This window comes from Gymnogyps californianus, chromosome 15, assembly GCF_018139145.2.
Source record: "Gymnogyps californianus isolate 813 chromosome 15, ASM1813914v2, whole genome shotgun sequence".
In the NCBI taxonomy this organism is placed as follows: domain Eukaryota; kingdom Metazoa; phylum Chordata; class Aves; order Accipitriformes; family Cathartidae; genus Gymnogyps; species Gymnogyps californianus.
Window position 1 is genome coordinate 8,083,617 of NC_059485.1, and position 26,506 is coordinate 8,110,122.

The window sequence follows — 26,506 nt, forward strand, 5'->3', positions numbered from 1 at the left end:
TAAGGATCTTCTATTTCCAAATTGTCTTCCGTAAATACTTATTGTGGTCTCAGTGAAATGAATTGATTGTGCATTTTAGGAAAATAAATAAACAAACAAATTTTTTTAAAAAATCACTTAATTCAGACCTAAAAACATTGATGGCATGTTATAAAGATCATATATAATACAAATTATGAACCAATAAGCTGCAACAAATGATTAATTGCTATAATTACCTATAGACATAGTTAACAAGGTCTAAGAACTGGGCATTTAATTCAAGGTCTTCTGGAAAACGCTTTTCAATGTAAGTCATCATTTTCACTAGTAAAATGGACTTCTCCCGGAGAGTAGGTGTCTGTGTTAAAAGAAGACATGATTAATTTTGTCAGTTCACCTTAAAACATGCAGAGAACTGGCACATTCAAAGTACACCTTTACATCACACTTTCACTTTTAAAGTACTGAAAAATAGCTTGATAGAAGGTCATAGTTCTTAAAAAGAAAAATAACTCAAGCATTTATCCTTCTAATAGATGCTAGAGAATTTCTAAATCATTACTAAAAACAGGTTTAAGTTGTTCAATGATTACAAAAATCTAACATATATTTTTAAAAGTGTAGGTTCTTTTATACAGCACTAGATTGTCAAGTACTCAACTCTAATGGAAAATATGGCAAATTGAGAAGGCCAAAAACTGCTACAGGAATAACATGATTTAAATCAGCATTAGTCATCCTCCTCCTGAAGAATCTCTCTATCCAAGTTAATGTGAAACATATTTTAAAACTTCTACTTTAAAACAAGTTCTCAGCAAAACAGCATTTGAGATCAAATACCTAATATAAGCCCATAAAATGCTAAGCATCTTTAACTCCAGTTACTTTCACAGGGGCTGCAAAAATATTCCAAACCTCATCATGGGCATCTAAATATATATAACAGATCCTTACAAACCTCACTGTCAAAAACTGATGAATTATAACAGTGGCTTATAGTTATTTAGTATTTGAGAGCAATAATGATTTTATCTTCTCAATTTACCTGATTAGCTGCCATTGGGGAATTGTTTTTCACCCACTCTTCCACTATTTTTACCACTGCACGAAGAATTTTGGCATCAGTAGATTTTTCAATGAGAGATGTTAGAATAGCTTGTATAAAATTTTTCCTCATTTCCATGCTCATCACAGCGAGGCGAGTTTTCACAAGATCCAGGCTTAGCATCACCAGTTCACTTGTACCTGCTATGGATGCAAAAAAAGGATTAGAATTGTGTATACACCTATAAAACACCTAGTAAAAAAATTTTCAAGATAAGCTACTGTAATTTTAAAAAGAGCAACAACAGTATCTGTTACCTGGAAATATATCCCTAGAAATGATGTTTTCAGAATTACTACTTTTCATTCCTAAACAACTGAGACAGACCCCTTCCAAAAAAACCCAAATCCATTCAAAATCCTAAAGGCAAGCCTGTGTGGTTTCATTTCAGTAAATCTTTGGTAAAAGGTATTACAGAACCCCAGTACTGAAAAACTGTAATTAAACTTGTGAAAGAAATACTATATGATGCAGCACACCTATTCTGTTCTGTTAATTTCCTGACTTGCTTATCTGTCAAGTTTAATAATTTTCCAATTGTTTCTCAGTGTTAATAAAATTTGCAAGGTACTCATTTATCTAATTAAAATATGGGCTGGGAATCTAACAGCAGCAATTCTTTCAGAGTATTTTCTTCAGTAGCTTATTCATTAATAAATTACAGTGCTCTTTACCAGCACTGAATTTTCTTCTACAAGAACATCTGATTTTTTCAATGACTCATGACCTAATTCATTTGATGATAGACAGAATTATACGTACTGAAAAAGATGCTATTTTAAGATAAAAAAATAAAGCATCAGCTCCAACAAGTTAATTTCACAAAGTTGTTCCAATATTATCAATAGGAAGGAGTTAAAAAAAAAAAAAGTGAAAGCACAGAACAATCAAAAAAATTCAGCCCCTTTCCCCTCAACACTATAAACTCTTGAAGAATTTCAGTATTTCTATATATGCTGTAGCTCAACAAATATTCACTAACTATTCACTGAAATGTTTGAGTTAATACTGAAATTCATATATTAAGCAGGTAACAGGAACTCAAAGTGCATTTTTATCCTTCAATACTTCAGTAATATTTCTCACTAATGCTGAAGTATTTTTCAACATGTAATAAACCACACAAAACTCTACAAAATCATTTGAATCCCTTTAGGTTGAAGAGATTTTAATACTTTAAAACACTTCTAATCATTAACATCCTTAGACTATATAATGTAATACCTGTATTTGCTTCTGCTGTTCCTGCTGTAGCCTGTGGGTTTAAGTGTTCCCTGACCATCTTCTGCAGAGATCGCATAAAAACTGAAATCAATCTGTCAATATAGCTGGGATTGTTACTGCATGCAGACTTCAGAATCATTAAAGTACCTATAGATAAAAACAATACTTAAGGAAGTAAAACTTTTATTGAGCATGACCTGAGTCAGATATAGGTTTCCAATGTGGACGTTCTCATTGTATGAAAGAACACAGGAAAACATTCTAGCTGTATTTTGTCCTGCCATGAAAGAAGCATGGGACTACCCAAGTTACAAACACTAGAAATCTGGATAGATTTGAAGAAAAATTTCAGTCTCAACTTCAGTCTTTAGCCTGAGACTAAAAAGCTATTTTTGCATTAATCAAAATATTTTGAAGTTCTGTATATAAGTGTGTGATGGAGGGCAAGGGGGAGGAAGGGGGGGGGGGCAGGAGAGAGCGAGCAGAGAGAGAGCGAGAGAGGGGGGCGCGAGAGAGAGAGCAGGGGAGAGAGCGAGAGCACGAGAGAGCAGGGGAGAGAGAGAGCAGCGGGGGGGGCGAGAGCAGGAGAGAGCGAGAGCGCGGACACCAGGCGAAGTGAAACTACTCCTAAGGTTGCACATTTGTTTCAGTAGCAAAACTTTTACATGAATAGGCCTGGGTTTAGTATTTAAAAATAAAATAAAAAAAATTAAACAATCTTGGTTTTCTAATCTAGAAACTTTAGAAAGTTTCATAAATCAGTTACTGTAGATTGAAAAAGTTAACTATTGAAACAGCTAATTTCAGCACAGTTTGTGAATGCACTATGCCTACAAGATCACAGTGCTTTCAAATTATACATAGTTGTTAACAATGCCTATCCTAATACAAGCTTATCCATATTCATGCAAACCAATCAGTTTTAGCAATACCTACGCTTTAAAATACTTACCTCTAAAAAAATACACACATCCTGTCAAACTATACCCTCTAAAAAACCTACAGCTATCCCGTTCCTTACTGCAACTTCACAATTCAACAAAAGTCTACAACAATATTTATAGAAGCGTGCTTTGTTCATTGAATGGCTGCTTTGAAAGTTTTGCTTTCTTTTCATCCTCAGATGTGCACAAAATCTGGCACACAAAGCTCAGCCTCTTAAACACAGAATTAATAAGATATGCACCACCTGACAGTTAGATTGTAGTGCTGCTTTTAAGTGAGCTCTGGACAAAATGTAAGAAACATCTTTCTTGGTTAGTTTGTTGTAAAGCACATCCTGACGTCTGACAAATAGGCAATTCCCCAAGCAAAATTACAACTATCTACACAGATCACAGAGTAGAATAGTGAAGGACATTTGCCATTTACATCAGCAAGTTTTCCAAAATTGTGCAATTTCAGGTCTGTATTACCAACACAACCAGTTCTGGGCCAAACTGTATTATTCCAATATATCTTTGTCATTGTATTATGTAGCTGAGTTCTCTACCAGTTAATTAAGTACAAAAAACAAGAAAATAAGAACATTCCAGCTCTTCAGAACAGTGTATGTTAAAAATTCAGATTTGCTCACTCAAGAAAAAAAAAAAGTATTTTTCTGATTTCTTACTTACTGAGAATTCAAGATGTATAAATACATAAATCTTCCTACACTACTTAAATCAGCTGATAAATGAGGCTTTAAAAACAACTGAAAAAGAAAGTATAAGGCAATAACATGTAAGAATGTTTATACAGATTCCTTGAAATATTCTATTGTATCTCAGAGTACTACCCGCAGGATTTTGTTTTTTCCATGTAACAAGTTTCCAGTAACTTCTACTTTGTATTTTGGTTGATCTGAATGCTGCATCTTTTCCCTATGCACTTTGAATACAGAAGGTTTCCATCTAGCACAGCTGCAGCTCCCCACTTCCAGTAATTGCTCCCAAGTCAGCTACTGGGAGAAGACAGAATGCAATGAACCTCCCAGTCCCTTTCTTCACACGACAGACATCCCAAGCTCGTCTCTCAAGTTAGCTCGAAATACTTCCCACAGCTTCCTCTGCATGATATCAGATTTCAATTTCCTTATGGAAAATAAAAGCTCGTGACAAAGATCATACTCATTAACGGGCACTCTACATAGATCTACTAGAGATCTGGGAAACTTACCGAAGAGCTGAGAAGGGTTAGCATTAGTGGCTTTTTCATAATTAGTAAGTCCTTCATAAATAACCTTTCCGACTGCAGCATAAAGGCACTCCAGCTCTTCATACTTTGAAGCTACACTTGAGGTACCTGCAGAGTTTAGAGTTGTGTTTACTTTTGGTAACATTAGCCACAGAACAGGCAAGGAACAGTCACACTGTGAACATACAGTCATCTATACCATCACCGGAACTTTACCTTGCTAATGAATCAAGACAACACAAGCAGATCCCTCATTTATATAAACCTCTTTATTATACAACCAATGTCTTCTACAATAGTGTACCACTACTTCTAAATAACTCATTTTGATAAGAAGTCTTAGATTACTGATTTTTTTTAAGAGATTATCTGAATTAGTTTGTATTAAGACACAGTATATTACCTATTGTCTTTCTTTTTTACACTCTCCCTTCCTTCTTTTAGCAAAACAGCAAAGCTTAACAACTAAAATATTGCACTTCTGAAGCTGAAAAGTTATAATTGCAAAAATACATTAAATTTATAGCATGCATTTCTTGAACCAAAGTTATGACAGCCACAGGTTATTAAGTTTTTATGTCAACGCATAATGATGTATTCCACATGATTACTTATTTCAGCTTTTCTTTTTTTAAACAGAGGCTGAAAGTGCAAGCTAGAATGGACCATTAAATGCAGGAATCATAAAACAGAATATTAGCACATTTTAAAGAGTGTCTACACCCCACCCTTAATCACTTAAGTTATGCAGCAATAAAGGATAAAAGGAGGAACAAAATACCACATACTTGGTTCTGTAGGGAAAATACCCATCAAGCGAGAAAGCAGACTGTGGACTGCTCTCAAAACCTTGGTGTTTCCACAAGTCATACAAGCTGCTACACCTCGTTGCAGGGGTTTGAAGCTGCTAAGGATAGCAGGGGGCTGCAGTACAGTTAACAGGAAACTTAAGACCTCTAAGCCAGTGCAAATGTTGGCAAAGTTGGCCTGATTGGGTTGTTCCTAAAGAGAACACATACAAAAACGCAGTGAGTGGGGGAAATCACACAAGTTTTACGCAGATTAGTAAGTCCAGATCAAATCTGTTGAAAACCTGTAATAAGGTTGAGGTTTCTACACTAGCGATGTTTCACGTCAATCTTTTGGATAAGTCATGCAATATAAAACTGCAAAATACAAGGCGCTATAAAATCTTTAACCATAAAAATGTTACTTAAGCATTTACAGGTATGCTTCTTCTGGTGGTTTTTTGTGATCCTCAGTTTTGAAATTTGCCTGCAACCTTGCTGGTTAGAAATGCTTTCAACAGAGGATTACGTTTTATCTCCTTGTCAACATCTTTCAGAGACAGGCCTTCAGTGAAGAGCTAAAACAGGATATTCTATGATAAATCATAGCTTAAAGGTTAGAAAAGGGGATATTTGGAATTAAAGAAAAAGAAAAATATTCCTGGATGTATCTTTGTAAACCTACGAAATTATCATTAAGGTAGTCTGTTTGCTGCAGAAGCCTTATTCTTTTTTCTGAACCTCTTGTATAACTGATGCCACATAGCACAGAATTAAGATATAAAATTCCTATTCCAGAGGGCTCATATCCTTGTATTAAGTAAACATCAACAACGTCCACCTTCCTGAGGTTTGAGGGGTGGTATGGTGCGTTTGTTTTGAGGTAGGGGAAGGAGAAGTGGAGCGGGCTAGATTTTGATTCTGGCTCACTCTTAGAAGCAGTGCACTTTGTCCACCTTCCCCAAATTCATGAAAGATGATAAACTGGAAGATTTGTCTGAAAGAGGCGGAGGAAAAAGATAGCAGTTCACGTTCTGGAAGTACATGAACTCTCTGAATTGCACTCACTACTGTTATTTTTACACCTCCACCATCTTCCCCTCTGTTCCAGAAAGGGAGGGCAATGCTGGTCTGTACATAACATGCAGCTCTTCTTCAGCAGCCAGCACGAGGATACTCACAACCTTCTATGTCTTTAGTGCAGAGGAATCGCTCTAAGTCATGACTTTCCTGAAGTCACACTGCTGTTACTGCACAGCCTCCGTGAGGAAGATGAGTAGGAGGTAATCCTTGTGCAACAATGGTCAGAATTGACTGCAGCTCTTCCTGTTGTAGGCTATCAAATGCCATCAACAGGAAAAAAATTATTAATTTTAATGGCAATTTTCACCCAGGTTGCACACTACTTGGGAAAAGATGAGTAAAGCAACAAATATGAGCTCCCTGGAGCACCATCAACGCTTGTAAACCCAAAACAAATGGAGCCACATCAAAAACTCTTCCAACAGAAGGAGAAAAGGATGAAAGTAGATACTTGCCCTTTCAAAGACTATCTCCATAAAGACAACAGCATTATGAAAGTATAGCACACGTAGATCAACATTTGGAAAAAATGGGCCACAGCGAATTTTCATGTAATCTTATACATTTTAAAATTTCCAGCAGGTTACCTACCACAGTCATTAGCAGCTTATCAAACCACTGCAACTTCAGTTCTGATTTTGGCCACATGTCTGGTCGTAAAGCTGTTTTCAGAAGGTTGACACAGCGGCGAGACAGCAATTCCCCAGGAGATCCAGCAGTGTTTGAGTTGTCATTTACCTAGCAATTAATCAGAGTTAACAAAATGACACCCTTTTGTAACCAACTCATTAATTTATTATGCATTCCAAGCAAGCATATAATTTCTTATTTCTGAAATGGATGAGCTTAAGTAGTTTTATCAGTATAGTCACAGAGTATTTAACCACATAAAAAGCTGACAACTAATAGTAAACATCAGAACTGGTATCTAAACTGCTAGCTAATTACCCCAAATCACCCATCAAAGGTATATTTAAGAAAAGTTTAATCCTTATTGAACATGCTCAAGATGGTTAATCTTTTCTGTTTGCAAAGTATCTATAAACATACATAGCTCTGTACTCAATACATCTCAAGAGCATGTCTACTCTGTGCAATGGACTGCAGTGTATAAAATCCCCTGTTACTTATCAGCTGAGTCTGCTGCAGAAGCAGAAGCCATAAAATTTGTCAGCTTTGAGCTACACTCAGTTAATTCTCCCCACTCCAGAAAAGTTAATTCTTAATGAAATTTGGCGAAAAGCTTTAGTTCTATGTGCTGCATGAAAAGAAGTAATTGCACGTATTTGATCTCAAAAATACAATTACAATCATTATCCTTAGATACACAATTGACATAGCCTTTCCCTATTAAACTTGCTAAATATTCTTCAGTTTTTGAGTAAAATATTCTTGCCATTAGATCTAGGCAATAGAACAAGCATACTTTGCAGCATCAAGCAAACATATAAACGAATTAAGAAAAAACGCTTATGGGAACTTTTTGAAGTCTTTGCCTGGCTCCAGCCAAATTCTACTAGCCACGTTTATTTCAATCATGTCACTTCTGATATAGTACTTGCTTGAAAAGAGAAAGTAAAGAACAAACAAAATGCTAGAAGTGATCAACAGCACAGTAAAATGGAGACTCTTTCAATTTAAGAATCTGGATTGCAACCGTTCACATTTAAAGTTTTCATTTCAAAGTGCACGCTCCCTGCATCAAGCTATAAATATACAATGCCAACAATAAGAAGCTAAAGCATACCTCTCATGAATAATATCCATCATTTGTGAAATGAAAAACATGCAGAAACTGGTTATCAAATTCAATTTCTTTCCTCCTTAAAATAAAAACATTTTACTTTTCGTACAATTTTGCATTAAAGTTTCTAACCTTTCAGCAAAAGTATACAAACACTAGAATAATCCAAGCATAAAAGGACTCTTATGAAAAGAGGAGTTTATGGTTTTGGCTACTAATGCTGCATTGGTATTTGCATATCAGAATAAACACACTACCTGGCAAGCAATTCTAATCAAGAAATTCACGACTGTATCTGTATGCTGCTTGTCAATCGGCTTGGAAAGAAGTGCATCAGCTCCTGGCAAGGACTGGCTACGTCCAAATACCTGCATGTAACAGACACAAAACACAAAGACAACAAAACACAAAAATCATAAGCAACATTGAAGAAGGATAACAGCAAGCAGAACAGATTTAAAATACTTTCTAAAACTATAACCTTCAATTCAGGGAGTTTCAAGTTATGTGGAAAAAACAATTACACTAAATTGCTTAGTCAGTGGAGGTTATCATTTCAGAGTCTCTGAACAAAACCTGATTTTTTTCTTACAGCACTTATTGCTCCTGTAGCTGTCCTGAATCGTTTTACTTCTTGGCCAGAATCCACAGACAATCCTCTTTTAACAGCAGATGAGGCAGAACTTGCTCCTTCTCCACTTGCACTTGAATCCATATCTGAATCTGGCTGAAATATCAGCAATGTGCATGTTAAAAAAGCATTTCACTGTGTAACAGTTCAATCTTTACCAGTTTATTTAGACTTCCTACCTGCTGGTCTTTAATTCTTTGCAATTCCCATTTAATAACTACTTCAGCAAGATCCACAGCTAATTTTCTTTGCTCTATTGTAACACTGGGAGTGAAGCCCAGTCTCTGCATGGCACTAACCATATGCTGAACCAAGTGATGTCTCACTGGATAATAAACCTGAAAAGATAGTTTCACAGTCACGTTAGCCATTAACCAATAAAATTCTACATAAAAACTACAGATTCAAAATAAAGCAAAATGGTAAAATAGTCTTCAATCCCAAAGTTTGCTAAATCTGTACCATGTTCAAATTTTGCAATCCAGAAAAGTAACTGGTGCTTTGAAAATAAAATTTTGGCTACAATTTTCAGTAGTGACTACTGATTGCATGTACCCAAATGAAGATGTTCTTTTGAAGATACATGATTTTTCTCAAGGACCAATCATTCCAATTTTTTGCCGATCCTTTGAGAGAGCTACAACTCACATTTGAACACACTCAGATATTTTTTTCAAAAAGCATTGAGGCATCGATTCCTGAAAAGTTACTTAAATGCATATTAGCTAGCTGTCACTTTGGATCATATTTTAATATGTGTTTGTAATATATATTTTCTATATACCCCCCATTTGTTTAATGTTTCCCAACATACATTAGCTGGAGATAAAAGTTACCTAGTTAACCCCACAAAATACATAATAAAGTCAAATAAACAAGGATTACTGGAGGATGGAAAAGAATATGGTTCTGCACTTTTTTTAAACAACTATTGAAGAATCTTCACAGCTCTGTTAAAAAGTACTGCTAATGCACATGCAATGAATTAATCTTGCAGACTTTCACCTAACATTTTGAGTTCTAACTTCAATCACGATAAAGCTTAATAAGTGGTTTGCTATTTAATTTTAATGGTTGTTTTCAGTTTTAAATATCTTTGCAGACAGCTAATGCCTTTTGAAGCTAAAGCATATAAATCTGATTATGTTAGTTTCTAATCAATTTACCTCCTTGATATCTGAGATACAGTGACTACCAGAATAACTGCTACAAGTACCTTGAAATGTTGTACTATCAAGTGCAAAATATGTACTAGCTGGGGAACTGTATGACCCTCTTCCACAATGATTTTTCGTGTCCAGTGAGTCAGCATCTGATGTCCATCCTCCATTCGAGCAGGCACAGCTGGAGTCAGAATAGCCATCGCTTGCCTGACAATAGCTCGGGCCTCCATCGCGTGAGCTTTTAGAAGACTGTGAAAAACCTAAACAGCAAAGTTTCTGATCAACATTAATATTATACATATTTACAAAAACAAAGCGGTTATAAAGAAAGAGAAACTACAACATACGTTTTCTAAACAACACATTTTTTTCCTAAAGGCCCATAATTTGGTAAATACATGGTGATACTTCATTATCAGAAGTATACAGCATATACTTCTGTCTCCCTTACGTTCTCTTTTTCTTCCTCCCTCTCCACTGTCCAATTTGAAGTTTTCCTTTGGTCCCCACATTCTATCTCATCTGAAATGTTTGTCTCTTTTAAATGAAGAAACATTACCGATTTTGTTAATTCAACCAAAAGGACTTACCATTGTCCCATTTACCCTCTCTGTTTTCATTTATCTTCAAACTTTTTTCTATCCTATCCCCAAATAAATTTGTATTAATATTTGGCTTGCTGCTTCTGTATTTGTTTGCTGCATATCAATTTAACTGTTACTTGTATACTAAGTATCCAAAACTACTGTGCACCCTCTACCCTGCATTTTAAAATAAAAGAAAGCACACTACAGAACTTATCAACATCCCTTAAATGTATGAATACAAGCCCATAGTCAATACCTGCAGAACTATCTTCTTATGTATGGCAAATTTTGCAATGATGTGTGCCAAAAGCAGATGTCCACTGTATTTGCATGCTGGGTCCACACATGCCTTGGACAGGAGACAAGGCCAAGCAAACGTCATTAAGCGTCGTAGTTTGCTGTTCCGGTTTTTGTTATTGTCATGAATGTGATGTGGAGCATGCTCAACCAGAAGTGTGGCAAACTGCAAGAGATATATCCTGAGAGAATCCAGCATATCAGCCTGTTTTTCCGGATCAAGTACCTAGTCCCAGGGATGATCAAAGAGGAGAGGAGGAAGGTGAGGAAGGAAAAAAAAAAAAAAAAAAAAAAAACCACAACACACAACACAGAAAACAAAACCCCAACTTTATTATCTATGAAAGCAAAGTCCTAGTTTTTTGCTTTTTGAGCAGTTTTTAAGAAGACTAATAACTATGATCACTTTTTAGATTCAGTTTAATACCCACAAAACAACCTCCTGAGGTGAGAACTTTTAAATCATGAGCACATCTAGGAACTTTCGAAGTGCTAACCTATTTAAAAAAAAACACAAAAAACCCAAACCAAAAAAAAAAAACCCAAAAAAAACCCCTACACCCACACCCAACTCTCATCTTCAACAACATCTATTTTATAACTGCTAGCTGGTTCAATGAAACCAAAGTGAATCACAAAGATACTGATGTTCAGTCACGGAAAGCTTTGCTTACAAAAAAGACTGGGATTACAGCCATATAAGGCCCATCTCTGAAGACAGACATTCAAATCCTAAAGATATCATCAACTGAAAATTGTAGTCCAACCCTACTGATGACTGATGGATCTCACAACAGTTCAAAAAGTTATGATGTCATTTGACATAACTGATCATAGTATTTACAAATAGCACAACTAATTCAAATCAGGATTGAAAAGCCAAATGAGAGGAACAACTTGTTTTAATTTTCAAACACTTTAATGTCAACAAAGATTGTTACCTTTGTTATAAAAACGCTAGTGATGCTTTCTGGATTATCTCCTTCTGGGTTTGGGGGTCCCAACAGCTGTTCACCTTCTCCCTTTTCAAAACTGTACAAGAAAGCAGGATTCAGGATATGCTGCAGTACCTACAGAATATAAACAAAAAACCAGTTATACTCACCTATCAGATTCTTCTAATGGCAGTCAACACTCAAGTAATTTCATATGCAAACCTGCATGTTAGACACACTCACTGCGTTACAAAAGGAAGCTATAAATAAAACCTTAAGAAACAGATACACACAGATTTTTTTCCTCTCTTTCCCCCTTCCAAGGGCAAAGGATCTTAGAAAGTGTAAACTAAAGTAGTCCGCATTGAAAGCAAGATGAATTGCTGTCTCTGTTTATTATCGCTCTTCTTCAGGTATGATATTTTCACCTAAATGGCTCTGCCAATTATCAAACTCGTTGACATTTAAGTAAGCGAGTTTTGTTGTCCTAGTTCCCAAGAAGAAGATTAAATCTAAATACCAGGCTTCTTTGATTTAATTGCTTTAGTTACCTTGGCTTTGAGCTCATCTCCAAAGTTTGGGTCATTGAAGTCTACAAACCGGAAGAACAAAGCCCGTTTTTGGGGAATACTGTAGTTTTTGGGGATCTCTTCTTCCATGTATTCCTTTAAGAAAGTCATATTGCAGAGAAATCGACCCGTAAAAGCTCGAAGCAACTGGAAGAGCAACTCTATATCGCCATAATTCCTCCTGTAAAAACACATAAAACAAAAAGCTTCTGTGAAAGAATAGCCAACCAAACTACTATGCTGATGACTTGGTCAAGAAACTAATCTTGGTTTTAAATGAGCAGAGAGGTAAGAGCAGGCAGTACCAGAGGCATGGTTTTATAGCTAATGGCAGCATTATGAAATATATTAAACTTTCTCTTCAATAACTGCAAACCATTTTTAGTAGCCCTGTATACATTTACTGTATTTTCAAAATTTAAAAAAAAAAAAAAGTACACAAGCTATAGGAAACAAATGTTTTTACGTACTTGCAGTAATTCAATAAGCAATATGCTAATAGCTTAGGTTCTTTCCAATTTGTCGCAGCCATATTCTCCTTACGATGTCTCTCCTGAAAAGCTTCACTCACCCACACACGTTTCAGCTGATTCACCAGGGAATGTTGATTTGCTAACCAACATTCATCATTCTTAACAATAATACTTATGATCTGTCAAAAGCAAAACAAGACAAATGCACAGTCAACATGCAACAGATCTGTCAGTAGAAACAACGATATAAAAGTACTTCTTCCAGGTCAATTGAGGGTTCTAAAATATTCCAAAAAAAGAGTCAAATAAAAACCAGTTTAGATCAATTATTAAAGGAATTTTTTTTTAAAAAAAAAGTTTCTGTTGCAATGTCTTCCTCTTGTATCTCACTCGATTAAAAAAATCGAGCTCCTTTGAGTCTCTTTTACTTTCCTAGAGTGACTCTGACTACAAACACTTCTTTACAAGTGTTTTTCTACGAGCTATAATACATACACACACACTTGAAAGCCTGTATGTAACAGGCTTGTAGCTAAAGAGGTTTTAACTACCAAGTGCAGAGACAAACAAGAATAAATTAATACCTTGATAGCCTGAAACTGTAGATCGAGACGCATTGTGGTAGTGCTTGGAGAACCAGGTCTAACAGCCGCTTGGGTACCAACAGGTAACAGCAGAGTGATAAATCGGTTAGGATTAGCTGCCAGTACATCTCGTAGAGGTTTGGCATCTTTATGTTTTAAGAAACTCTGAAGAAGGGGAAGAAATAATTTTAATAACAACCTTTAAAAGCAAAAATACCAAAAGGCTATATCATCCTGTAGCTTTTATATTCCTCACTGGTTGCAAAGGTTATATTTCACATACATAAAAATAATCTCTACACTTCAGTAATAATCCTGCATGATCTGGAAAGGTATAAAATCAACATCTCAGGACAAACAAATACAAAACGGAGAATAGGCACCCTACAGTGAGAGCAAGACCATGATTAAGGACTACAAGGTCATACAGGGAAAAAAAAAGATGGAAGAGATGAAAAACTTTTCGTTCATCAGATTTGTGAAGATGAGGGCTTTTTCCAGCTCCCCTCCTCACACAGCTTACCATAAACATTCTGCTCCACTGTGGATCATTTAAAGTGGCTTCCATCATGAACAGCTCCACAGTCTGGGATGGATGACGTGTCAAAAATTTTATCAGTGGTTCCCTGAATGGACTGCCAGCCTGCAACAGTCATAAAGTTCAAATTAAAAATGCAGAGTACAGTATTTTCTACTAATTTACTAGCACTCAGAAAAATACTTTTGACTTGGCATTTATGCAGATACAAAATGTTCAGAACTTCTATGATGAGAATTTATTGACAATTTCAAAACTTCACTTTTAAGAGTCTAAGACAAATGTTAACACCTAAAAGGCCTGAAGAACATATTTATTTATTACATCAAATGTTCCCACACCATGTTTAAAATATTATAATTATTATATACTAATGTTTAAAAATACTATAAAGGAAAAATATCAGCAATGTTAACTTCCACTTTTACCTCAATTAACATTGCTCGTTCTGTTTTCATAACAACTTCCAGCAGAGGTTTAACCAAAGTCTGAGGGGCAGCTGGGATCAGATGGAATAAATTTATAATTGCTGAACAAATCTTCATTTCCTACAGGTAAAAAGAAACATGATTAAATTAATATTACCAGCTAAATATATAAAAAAAGTATCACACATCCTACCTTTTTTTTTTTTCCTCTCTATATTAGCATAGCCAGCAACCAAATGTGAAGGGTTAACGTATATACAGCATCTACTTACCATGAGGTATGGAGAAAATTGCTCTTGTAGAAGTCTGCCCTTCCCCCCTTGTAATATCATGGTTTAATTTTATTTTCTTTGTCAGTATAGTGGTGTTCTACAGGTAAGAGTTAAACACTGTGCAATGATAATGGTGACGGGGGAGTTACGGAGTGCTCACTGCACTACACCAAGTGGCTTACACATCAAAAAGCCAGACCTTCCTTTCTAAACAGTTTCTCATATACACCACATAACCCCAGACTAGACATAAAGAAAAAGACTGATAGCTTTCTCACAGCACTGTTCAGTATATCTTGCAAACAGCTGGTTACTTCGAAGAAAAGTCAGCTCTGTTGTCCCACTATATTAAATTCTTATTAAATATTAAATATTTAAAATATTTAATAAAGATATTAAATTCTTCTGAAGTCCAAAATAATGTTGTGTTTTTCTTTCATTGTGTGATTTAAATGGGGACTATATTTCAGTTAACTAGAGTGTGGATTTCCTTCAGTAAGAAAAAGGAAAGGAAAAAACAAAACAAAACATCCACCCTCACCATCCCTCTAAAACCAATTTCTAGCATGCAGTATACAAAAGAATATTATCAAGTGTATGGCATTCCCTCAACTGAATTTAAACACAAAGTATTAGGCCCCACTCCTTTAACATGATCTGCCTAGACAGACCCCTCCAAGACTACTCTCATGGATTGAAGTGCAGGACTGAGAATACGTATAAAATTTTTGAAAGCACTTATACCTTCACAGAAACTAAAAATCCTGCTCTTCCTAGTACAAACACACTTAACATCCTTAACAGCAATGTTATCAAAACAACTCTGCCACAGACAAACAGAAGACAATTCACAGCACTGCACTCAAAGGCACAATGCACTCTGCCCAAAACACAACAAGAGAACTAACAAACCACAATTTAAAAGAAAGAAAAAAAAATAAAAACAAACAAAAAAAACCCACAACAACAAAGAACTTCCTGGTGCCTCCACTGAGTTTCTCACCTCTACCCCTTCTGCGGCAGGCTGAACCAAAACAGAAGTCACAGCATGAAAAGAAAAAGCCCACAAAAATATCAAATAAATGAACAAATCAGTATATGCTATTCTTCAGGTTGCAGTCAGAAACTGACTTCAGTAAGGTTATTTTCTCATCTCAAACTGAAAGGATGGAGACAATGAGTATCTCCCATGCTCTGAATTGCTCTCCTAAGGATTAGGACGAAAAGCTTCCTTTTTTCTACTTGTACATTGTTTAGACATAGCTTCTCAAATATTTGTACTGAATAAAAAGATATTAGAGATGATTAAGTCAGGGGAAATAATATTTTAGTATCTTCAAAGACAAATTTGTCCAGTATCAATTATGAAACCACTTTCAATACTTGAACTACCAAGCTATAGAGTCCTTCTAATAGGTTGTAATGCAGAATTTCCACCGTGGTGCCATGGTTCACAAGAGGGACAGTTGGAGGCAACCATCTAGTCAAAACTTGTTTTTTCAATTACCAGACATGACCTAAAACCCCACACCTTTCCTTGGGGAGGCAGGGAAAAGAGGAAGAAGGGATTTAAATCAAAGATTTTGCTCATTAGGCCAATGAATTAGATCTTAATCGCTACTTAATACGTTATGTTTTCATTTGTTCATTTATCTAAACAGCCAAGTCACAGTTCAGAAACACAGTAGGACTGTCATAAAATTATTTAGGTGAACGAAGAGCTTAGTTATTCTGGCATCAATGTGGATCTTTACAATGGTAGTTAATTATTACGCAGCATTTTTAACTCAGATGTCTGAAGTTTTTAGTTTGTCCAGAATTCCTATTTACATATGAAAACTCATTCCATAGAATTTTGGACTGTTTCATTAAAAAGCCTTGCTGACTAGCCACTATCTGCACTATGCTGGAGAACTGCCTGACACCACCAGCATTACCATCAAATGGCACCTTCCTAAATTGCTGCTGGAAAAAGATGAAAACTCTTTAGGTCAAAAAAGTTATTGTAACAGTGCTCTGTACTGTTTCAGCTAGCAAACATAAGGCTTTCCTGACCAATTCCATCCTCTACTGCGTGTTTACCATCTCCTAGATCTAACCACTCACTCAGTCTGAATGATGCACCCTACTCCCCAACATTGCTTTTAATTCAGATTTTGGAATCTCACTATGGTCAAGAAGAAATCAGAGTAAGTGAAAGGCCAGCTACAGTAACTCTGACCACCAGTTTCACCATTCTAGTTTTTCCACTTTTAGAAGATACAATTACAGCAACAGCACACTGTACATACAGACATATGAACACAGACTGCCATAGCAATTGTGTAAAGACCACACTGTCTGTGCCCTCCTTCAGTTTCCTAGAGTTTTGATTTTTAAGGAAACTTTAGAGCAACAACTGGGAGGAAAAAAGCAGTATTTCAATCAGCTTTGCAGTCACACCATTCCATTTGAAAATGTTTCCATAGACTTCTCTCCTCCCACAAGATGTGACAGTAAATCCCTTCTCAAGCATCTGGTGTGCACCTCCCCCTCAACATACATAGGTTTTAAACCAACACTGAAAAAAAATTACAGGTTTAGGAGACTAAACACACAACTACATAGAAAACTTCAACAGAAAACATTAAAAGCAGAAGAATTCACAATTAAATGTGATTTAGGGACAACTAAAAACTGTTCTAGAAGTGCCACATTGTGGTTTAAAAGACTATTGCTATAAAAAGATCTGCAAGATATCTGTAATCATCACGTTTGAGGAAAAGTGAATCCCAAAAGAAGAATATGAAGGCCTTAGAACTACTCTGACCTGAATAAAATGTAAGTGTTTAACTGAAAAATGCACAGTTTTTAAGTTTAAACAGAAGAAACAAATTCTACTCCATTAGAGAACATCTAGGTCAAATACAAAGCAATGACTAAATTCAGATTTAAAAGCTCTCTTTGCAATGACAGGAAAGAGTAATGAAAAGCCATTATGCCATTTCCATTTTTTGAGGGAAATAAAAAGCCAATCTAATTTCATTCTAATTTGAAAAACAAAGAAATTAATAAAATTCCCCCAATTTTTTCCTAGTTGCAATAATAAATCTCAACACAATATAAGTTATTAATAAAATCTTAATAGAATTATGGGACTTCGGGTAATCTACATGAAAACACTGAAGCAGGAATTCCCTTCAGTGCCGTATTGCTAAGAGCACACAGTGTTGTCATTATGCTGTGCAATTTTCCATTTATAAGAAAATTTATCAGCTTCCCATAGTTCAACATTGAGGCCATTAGTTTGGAAGGGGGAGAGATTTTAACATGATCTCAACTGGCAAACATTGAACTTGTTCTTCATAAATTATATTTAAAATTAACTGGGATTATATTATTATTCTGTATAATTTTCAAAAGACTATGTTATGAACACCAAACTTATTAGTGAAAAAAGAGGGATTATGCTGCTGAGCTCATCAGCCATTCCAATGAAGAACAGATTTCTAAGCAGAAAATCCTGAGGAAAAAGAAATAAAAACCAATGAGCTGTTCCCACACTAACCTGTATAGAACAGGCTTTAAAGTAACCATTGTCAGCAGATAAGAAGCTCCTCTCACTAAGATTTGTTACAAATTTTCAATATACATATAAGTTCATTAGCTTGTAACAAAACATCAGTGTGTAATCAGTTATGGCAACATCTACAATTGAATGAGTTCTGTAATTCCAAAACGTTAATACTATTTATTTCTAGTTTTCCCACATAAAAGCATTCATTAACTTACATTTCCATCACTCCGTTGTCCACCTTTGTGTGTAATAACTACAACTTCCATCCATTTACGCAGGTGTTGCTATAAAGAGAGGATAATTAGTATTATTCTTCTAATTATACTGTTCCATTTTAGCAAGTGACAGCTTATGCTACAAGAAAAAAAAAAGAAGTAGAGGCAGAAATGATTGTTCGAAGGAAACAAAGGGAAAAATGATTAGTTATTTTCATTCCCTCAGATTGAAGAGTTTACTGTTGCTAAACGTCACCTCCATATTCAAGAAACCAGGGGTTGTAAGAGTACATACATTAAAAGGCACAAAAATCTGAAGTCTGATAGACTTACACTTGTTTAATGATTTGCTTGATATGTATGCATTTAAATATTTAAATATCCATGGCAAAAGGATAAAGAATTCACATACACAGTTCAAAAACTGCAAATAAGAAGGGCAATACCTTCCACCTTTTTATAAATCAAGAAAACACCAAAACAGGCTTAGCCCACTCGGAAGTAAAACATATTTTCAAGGGTTTCCTTAGTATATTGTGCTGCTGGCACCTTGCTTAAAGATAAATTTTTTCCAAGCAGACCTTAGCATAACTAGGTATGTCTTCACTAGAAAAGAACGTCTCTTAACTTTCTGGTTTTGTAGCTCTTCAGAAATTAACTCAAAATTTTAAAGATTTTTTTTTTTTCTATTAATTGTGAAACAAAAATCTTTTACTTCCAATATATACATTGAGTCACTACTGAATTGTTCTTTGACTTTTTAACAATACGAATATTAGCTAAAAGATTTCCTCTGGAAGAGCTAAAGAAAACTTGAATGGGCTTACCATCATCTGATCACAGAATTTATCATTAAAAGAGTTTGGAAAAAGTCTAGTGACAGATGTCAGACGATTCACAACATTCAGTGTCAGACTTCGATAGTCTCCCAACATCATAAGCAACGGTCTCATGTGTGTATGAATTTGATCAACTTCTATGGTAGCTCCTTCCAAGAACTGCAAGAGAGTACAGCATTAAGATACAGATGGAGAGGGGAGCGACTTTTGTGCAAGCATCTTTCTTAAAATAAATTCTGATGACTTGATTTTTCTTCTTTTATTTTGTACTTTCAGAATGCAATAGCTTAAACAATATTTATTGCTGGAAATATATATAGTGACAAGATGGATTTGGGAAGCACTTACATATTTCTGACGCACAGAAGGATATTCCGTAAAATAATCAAGTAGGAGATCTTAATTACAGATGGATTGAAAAACTGCCACAGCTATAAATTAAATATGCAGCTATGGACAATGTACTTAGACACTGCTTTATTAAGAACTGCCCATGCACCTGGCCGAAGGCAATAGAGCAAATTTCTGTGTTACAATCTGCATGCATCCTAAGTAACATAAAAGGTCAAGAGAACCTGGCTGCAAGCAGACAGAGAGAATATTTCCTGTCATAACCAAACATCCTGTGGGCATGGATTTATCACAGGAAAAAACAATCAGAAAAATCTTATACCACATGCATAGGTCAGAACAACCCTTATTTGCTCCCTTTTACCTCTCAACCCAACTGTACGGTCAGCAAGCCATAAATAATAAGTACATTCCCCCTCATGACCAGAGTGACATGAAAAGACAATGTCTGACCTCTAATCAGCCAATGGCCTAAACAAATGTAAACCACCAGTACTACTATAGTTATATTCCCTGTTACATGCCAGCCAATCTACACACCATTACAAAGAGTCTATATGTATTTTGATTATCGTTTTCTATATTTAGAAGAATGGCATTAAAATCTTGCTGAATCAGAATTAGGCATATCTAGTGGGCAACAAATCATGATGAGAGAACACCCTTTTCCCTGTCCTTCCAGCTTTTTTACACTATAACCTAGCATCCACAGAACAGACAGTGTAGTGTAGCACCATGTAAGGACACTAATTCTGACCTTAAAACAGTACAGCCACAGTCCTGTTCCTTAAGGTAACTGCCACACTGTGATGCACAGTCTAACTCTGTTGTATTGCTTACTTTTCCAAAACCAACTATGGGGTCTCTACCACTTCTTTTGGGCACAAAGAAGAAACACGAGAAAAGCTTTTACAATAAAGCCAGGCATGCACATTTGCAAAACTGCTGGGAAAGACTGACACTGTTTATTTAGAAAAGAAGATACATTTACAAAGATCAGACAAACAGAAAGACTGAAAGACCGGACAGATAAAAAGACTGAAAGACTTACCATGGTCCTTGTCCCAGAGCTTACAATGCTTAATTTCAACCAGAAGAAATTTTTATGGCTAAGTTCAAACCCCCAAAAAAACACATCTGACAGAAACTTAATTATATTGGTGTCACTAACAAAAACTTAACAGAGTAGCCATTATTTCCTGTAGGGAACTTTCCCAAGAAGCTTTGCAACAAGGAAGTAAAGCAGAGAGAACAATGGCCTCAAAAGCAACGTTGTTTTAATACACTAACCTTTCTCATGCATGCTTCTCCTGCCTCCTGCAGTTCATTATTTGTTGAATTAAGTGCCTTGAAAAGTGCAGCAATGATTTTCTCTCTCGACTGAGGCAAGTAATTGCAGGCAGCTAGAGCATCTGCAAATATCAAAGTAAATTCGTTCTCTTTGTTAACTCAATTTCAAAAGAGAGAGGAAAAAAACCCTAATTCTACATTTCTTCAAGTTTCTTTTATTTCATCCTAAATTACAGACAACTAAAGCATAGCATGCTTTGCCAAAAGCAACAGGCATCATAAAACAGTAAAAGAATGGAAATTTTATTAACAGTGTTCTAGTTTTCCTAATGCTATATAACATAATTAGTCTAAAAATATTCTGGGTTTATTTCAGAAACTAAATCCTAGTCATTAAGAAAGTAGCAATACTTTCCCATTATTCTCTCCGTTAAACTGTGACCTCTAGAGAGCAGTCATCAGTCTCCAAGCGCTCAAGTTTTCTGCTGATCTTGGGAAGAAGACTGCCCGTTGCTCACAAGGACACTTATCTACATCAGATTTTGTTTAGGAAGTGTTACTTACTTAAGGCTGCAATCCGAAGAGGTACAAGTGATGGAAGACTTTTGTAACAAGGTAGTTTCATTAAGGCAGCATCTTCAGCCTCACACAAATTCAGTAACTAGGGAAAAAAAAACAACCAATCATTTTAGCATAGCATTGTGAATCACGTTTGAAACAGTATTATCAGTTACCGTTTGAGTCTTGTTTCCTCAAAGAGCCAAGTCTATGCAAACACACTAATGAACCTCCAAATTTCACCAACAGGCAAAAATTCTACTCAAAATTAGGGTCTAAGTTCCCATGAAAACCAGTGGTTAGCCAGAGGCAAGAGAGCCCATTAGCATTGCCACCAGAGAAAAGTCAGGCAAAAATTAGCCATTTTGCTGCCCAATACCTAGCTGGTCTATTTGCAAACATGATGCTCATATGATAAAAGAACAGGTCTACAGAAAAGCTTGCCTCCTGAATGGCAGTAATAGTACTGCAAATATTGAGGAAAGGGGTAAGAGAACAGGAGATTAATAGGGAAAAAATGCGCTGAAAATGTCTTCAGTAATTCTAATGGTCATGGGTCACTGCCCAGAGGGACAATTCTTTCCTACAGAGCTCTCCTCTTTGCAGGCAAGTATTTTCAACATACGTATATGTTTTTTGTTAGAAAACACTGAACAGGTTGAAACAAAGTTATGCAAGTTAACGATGTCCAGGTTGCACCTATATCCAAGAACGCTATTATGATTCAGACCTTCACGATACCAATATATAACTCACACCTTTACAGATATTTTTTGATCTCCAACACTTTGTTTTTGTCTTAAGGAAAAAACAGAGGATTCTCTGCATTGACAACTATACTCCATACCTGCCTTGCTAATTGCAATTACTGTTGGTATCAAAGACCTTCTGAACTTATGTTTGGACAAGACAGCTAGGAAACCAAGGGAGTAGACAGTTTCTCTAGGTTAAATTCACACTAGTTTTATATCTGATTTTACTCAAACTGTTAGGGACTCAAAAACCTTAATAAACAATATCTATGTTTTGGTGGTACAATAATTTATTTATTAGATATACTGTGCATAAAATAAGACCTAAATATGAAAGCTAGGACTACTAGACTAGGAGTGTAACACCAAAGTTCATTTAATATATTTCACACACATTAGAATATTCTGCTTAGGTCAGACCTATTATGTTGTAGGTAAAGACAGACCTCAGTTCACGTTTCGAAAGGTAAATTCTTACATTTCAGTCAAAGTTTAAAATGCACAGAGAAAATATGTATTTTTAACAACAAAAGTTCTAACATCATCACTACTTAAGTATCTACATTCAAATATGAGAACATAAAAAGAAAGTACCTCTGTGTAGAAAACCTTGTGTTCCACAACATTTAGATCCATTGTAAACAACCGGGGTTGCAGGGTTGTGCAAAATGTATTTCCCTCCATCAGGCCAATCTGGGCATTTGCAGGTTGATGCCTAAGTAAATGCTTTTTAGGAGGAACCATGTCTTGGAGAACCTACACAATGTAGTTTAGATTACTGAATTAGCAGCCTATTCAAATAACCCCACAGACCTAGCCACTAAGAAGACATCATTAGTCATGGCTGCACGTTTCTATCCATTTGCTATTGTGGCTCCAGATGTACCTCTTTAGAAATCACTAAGCAAGAAGAAAAGTATTTCCCTGAACTAATTTAATTCACAGTCAGTTAGCAAAACAACTTAGTATCTGTAATTATCACATATTCTCTGTGAACAGATCTATGATATTTAATAACTTCACACAATGTTAGAAACAACAAAGAAATTCATAGACTTAAGCATTTTAAATGTTCAAGTCAAGAAACAAGAGTATTTTAAGCTCCTAAAACATCAGAAAAACAAAAACATTCATCTAAGTTTTTTTCCATTACATCAACTTCTCACTCTCCTTCATAAAACCTTTAGCAAAATAAGATATCAATTAGGGGGCTTCTCTGTATGTTCCCAAACTACAATAACGACATCTATAATTTTGTATGTTGTGGTGGCCCTTAGGGATTATGTACGTTTACCTGTCTTTCAAGAGAATGAATGCTATTAGCTTTAAGGATTATCTAGCAAAAAGTTATCTCAACCAGCTTTGATCTTTACAGTCTCTTTCTGGACAGGGAAAGGCATAGCAATATGCCTCATATTTAGAGAATAACACAAAACTGAGGTTCAAAATGCAGTACCTACCTGGCCTAGCCTATGTCTGGTGGTAGGACAAGCAGCCCATAATTTCAGGAAGTAAATCAACCTGAAGACACTATAAATACTGGCTAAGTAGTCAGGCACAGCTTGTATGAATCCCTATAGTACTCCAGCCACAGTGTATTTTAGAACAATGAAACCTAGCAAATGACAAACATACGCTATCAAAGCACTAAGAGTTTAATTCACTAATGTGGGAAAATGTACTCAGAAAAGCATTTTGCAAATCCAAACTGGTAAAAAACTTTAAACTCACTTTCAGTAAGGATTTCTGCTTACCTCTTTATGTGGCTCCATAATCACCGTGACACTTTTTCCAGTGACCTGTGCAAGTACCTGCAACGAATGCATGGCCTGTTTTCTCACAGTAGAGTTTGGAGAGGTTACTTCTCGAACGAGGTCATGTGTTACATGATGAAAAGACTTTTCCTGTGCTGCTAAGATTTCTTCTGTTTTTTCTTCATCTTTTAAAGGAGTTGCACATCTAATCAAAAGCTGTTCCAATGTGGTCTTTGCCATAGCAACTGCTCCATTGGAAACCTAAGGTATCATAGATGATTTTTATTAAATAAGTACGGAACAAAGATCACAAATCGACACGCTACTTATCAGCGAACTTAGGATTTTATTTTGATGAATCCTCTGCCAACGGCCAAAAACATATAAAGTTTAAACAGAACACATATTCAACTAGTCTTCCCACCAATCATTTCAAAACTGTGAGTTGCAATGCAACACAATTTTACAAACGAACTCAAGCGCTGGAACCCTCAGCAATATTGTCACCATATGATTCACAACTGACAGAAGGTCAAGCAGCCGATTCTCTATGTATCTATAACTACATACAGCTTTTTGGTAAGATGAACACCTTTCAAACTAAACACAGAAAGAAGAAAAAAACAGTGTTTTTCATGCAAGTGACAGTGAATCCAGTGTTCTTTCACTGATCTGAATGCGACATGTATATTTCTACTCTGAAGGAAGCAAGTGTAATTCCCACAACTTTGGCAATGTTATGTCGAAAAAAACCAGACCTCATTCCTAACTTCAGGTCTTGGTTTAAGTTAAAATGACTAAAATTCAGTCGTAACCATCGCAGATACGATACATTATGAAGTTAAGTAAAATGAAGATTAGCAAGAGTTCAATCTGTGTGAATTTAAGAACAAAAGTTTGTTTCCCCATACTATTTGATATAATTCATTCATTAAATACCTCTCCAGTCAGATCCATCATAACAAAGAGAAGTGCCTTCAGGAAAGTCTGCTGGTTCTGGAGGACCCAAATTAGAGGCAGTCGTTCCATAAGAAATTTAATTGACACAACACCTCCTAGTTTAGCATACCAAGCTTGTTCGTAACAGCAAGCACATAAACGTTCCACAATGTATGAAAACAAGGGAAGCTGACAAGCCTGGAAACAAAGAAATGCATCAGTTTGCTTTTTCAGCTCATTGGTAGCCTCCAAAATTTTAGAAGCAAAATTGCATTAGCTAAAACTAGATCATTTAAATACATTAAAAAAAAAAAAAAAATATATATATATATATATTACCCTTTCCTTTGAACCCAAGATAATGCTCGCAACATCAAATATCACTGCTAGAGCCACCTCTCCTATTTTGCAGAGTTCCTTCTCCTCATATGCCATGCAGATTGCTATGGCATCAATTAGCACCAAGGGATCCATGCCTTTTGACCCATTTTCTTCACTATGAAACATGGCGGTGCTAGGCTGGCTTCCAACCTGATAGCACTGCAGCAAAAAAGGACCTGTAATTTGTATTGGGGAAGAAAAGAGAGAGAGGAAAAAAAAAAAAAAGATAAAACAATGGATATTTCAATATGAATAGTCTTTCAATTAGATTTTACTACTGCTCTGACTAGCTGATGGCAAAACCAGTAAGCACTGTGTCTATTTGCATATAAATGGATTGTAAGGCATTCTTCACTCTTAGAAGAAAAGATTACATCTACTTGAATATTTTCTTCTATGCGCTAGACCTTGCAGCGCAAGAAGATTTAATTAAAATGAAGAATCATAAAAATTCAAGTTACATTAATGTGACAATGAAGAGTGATATGCTTATAGTATGTCTTCTCCCAAATTACTTGTCATACAGTCCAACTCCAAACAAAAAGTTTTCTTCATAGATACAAGACACTGAAGTGCTGTAACGTTTACTTAGTTATTTTTGCGGATGGTCTTTAATTGGGTTTCCACTTGCGGTTTTAAAGGACCATCAGAGAAACTGTGTATATCAAGTTACACAAATGCTTTGGAAATATAAACTATTCCAAGCTGTAATTATTTCATTGGCTGTAGCATTTTAAAAGTATTATTAGGTGATTGACTGTTTTTTAAAATTTAATATTTTTCACTGCTCAAAAGAATTAAAACATAATTCAGCCATCAAACAAAAACCAACCTATCTACCCAGAAGCAACTGCAATATCATGACTTTCATAAAACAAATTACTATTAGAAAAAGTATAAACTTCTCCACCCCTCTCATGACAGTCCACACGATCTCTATTACTTACCACATTGCTGAGCGACTGCCACCATTGTGTAATGGCGGATTAAGCTGGCTACAAAAGGCAGAGCACTAGGCCTCAGATCTTTGATGACTGCTGACATGAATGCCCCTGTCAATGCCTGTTCAAACGTTTTACGAGCTGGAGTATCCTGAGCTTTGTATCGATGCGAAATAATCACATTGGGTATGGACTTTTCAGTAAAGCTGAAAGACAAAACTAAGTTCATTATAATCCTAAACTGCAGTACTGGCAGCTCAATCATGAGCATTGTCAAGTACCTGATTTAAAAGTTTGCTCTCGATACCTAACTCCTTCTCCACCTCCTGTTTCTCCCTGATTTTGATAGAGC

At 35.7% G+C, this 26,506-nt stretch overlaps 1 protein-coding gene across 1 annotated transcript in view; it reads right to left on the reverse strand.

The window, feature by feature from the left end:
- The window catches only part of TRRAP (transformation/transcription domain associated protein), a 102,092-nt gene that overhangs the window by 48,637 nt on the left and 26,949 nt on the right, over nucleotides 1–26,506 (reverse strand). Inside the window, exons 22-49 of the mRNA XM_050906188.1 lie at nucleotides 26,161–26,360; nucleotides 25,172–25,389; nucleotides 24,833–25,030; nucleotides 23,894–24,154; nucleotides 22,734–22,895; nucleotides 21,394–21,490; nucleotides 20,830–20,951; nucleotides 19,177–19,347; nucleotides 18,350–18,418; nucleotides 15,734–15,785; nucleotides 15,582–15,604; nucleotides 14,307–14,426; nucleotides 13,864–13,983; nucleotides 13,341–13,505; nucleotides 12,754–12,935; nucleotides 12,266–12,464; nucleotides 11,721–11,849; nucleotides 10,739–11,005; nucleotides 9,949–10,155; nucleotides 8,912–9,070; nucleotides 8,694–8,828; nucleotides 8,359–8,469; nucleotides 6,949–7,095; nucleotides 5,275–5,488; nucleotides 4,469–4,594; nucleotides 2,312–2,458; nucleotides 1,028–1,227; nucleotides 219–340 (exon numbers count right to left, since the gene is read on the reverse strand). Coding sequence (XP_050762145.1) covers nucleotides 219–340; nucleotides 1,028–1,227; nucleotides 2,312–2,458; nucleotides 4,469–4,594; nucleotides 5,275–5,488; nucleotides 6,949–7,095; nucleotides 8,359–8,469; nucleotides 8,694–8,828; nucleotides 8,912–9,070; nucleotides 9,949–10,155; nucleotides 10,739–11,005; nucleotides 11,721–11,849; nucleotides 12,266–12,464; nucleotides 12,754–12,935; nucleotides 13,341–13,505; nucleotides 13,864–13,983; nucleotides 14,307–14,426; nucleotides 15,582–15,604; nucleotides 15,734–15,785; nucleotides 18,350–18,418; nucleotides 19,177–19,347; nucleotides 20,830–20,951; nucleotides 21,394–21,490; nucleotides 22,734–22,895; nucleotides 23,894–24,154; nucleotides 24,833–25,030; nucleotides 25,172–25,389; nucleotides 26,161–26,360 — 4,323 coding nt within the window. The remainder of the gene's footprint in view (nucleotides 1–218; nucleotides 341–1,027; nucleotides 1,228–2,311; nucleotides 2,459–4,468; nucleotides 4,595–5,274; nucleotides 5,489–6,948; nucleotides 7,096–8,358; nucleotides 8,470–8,693; nucleotides 8,829–8,911; nucleotides 9,071–9,948; nucleotides 10,156–10,738; nucleotides 11,006–11,720; nucleotides 11,850–12,265; nucleotides 12,465–12,753; nucleotides 12,936–13,340; nucleotides 13,506–13,863; nucleotides 13,984–14,306; nucleotides 14,427–15,581; nucleotides 15,605–15,733; nucleotides 15,786–18,349; nucleotides 18,419–19,176; nucleotides 19,348–20,829; nucleotides 20,952–21,393; nucleotides 21,491–22,733; nucleotides 22,896–23,893; nucleotides 24,155–24,832; nucleotides 25,031–25,171; nucleotides 25,390–26,160; nucleotides 26,361–26,506) is intronic.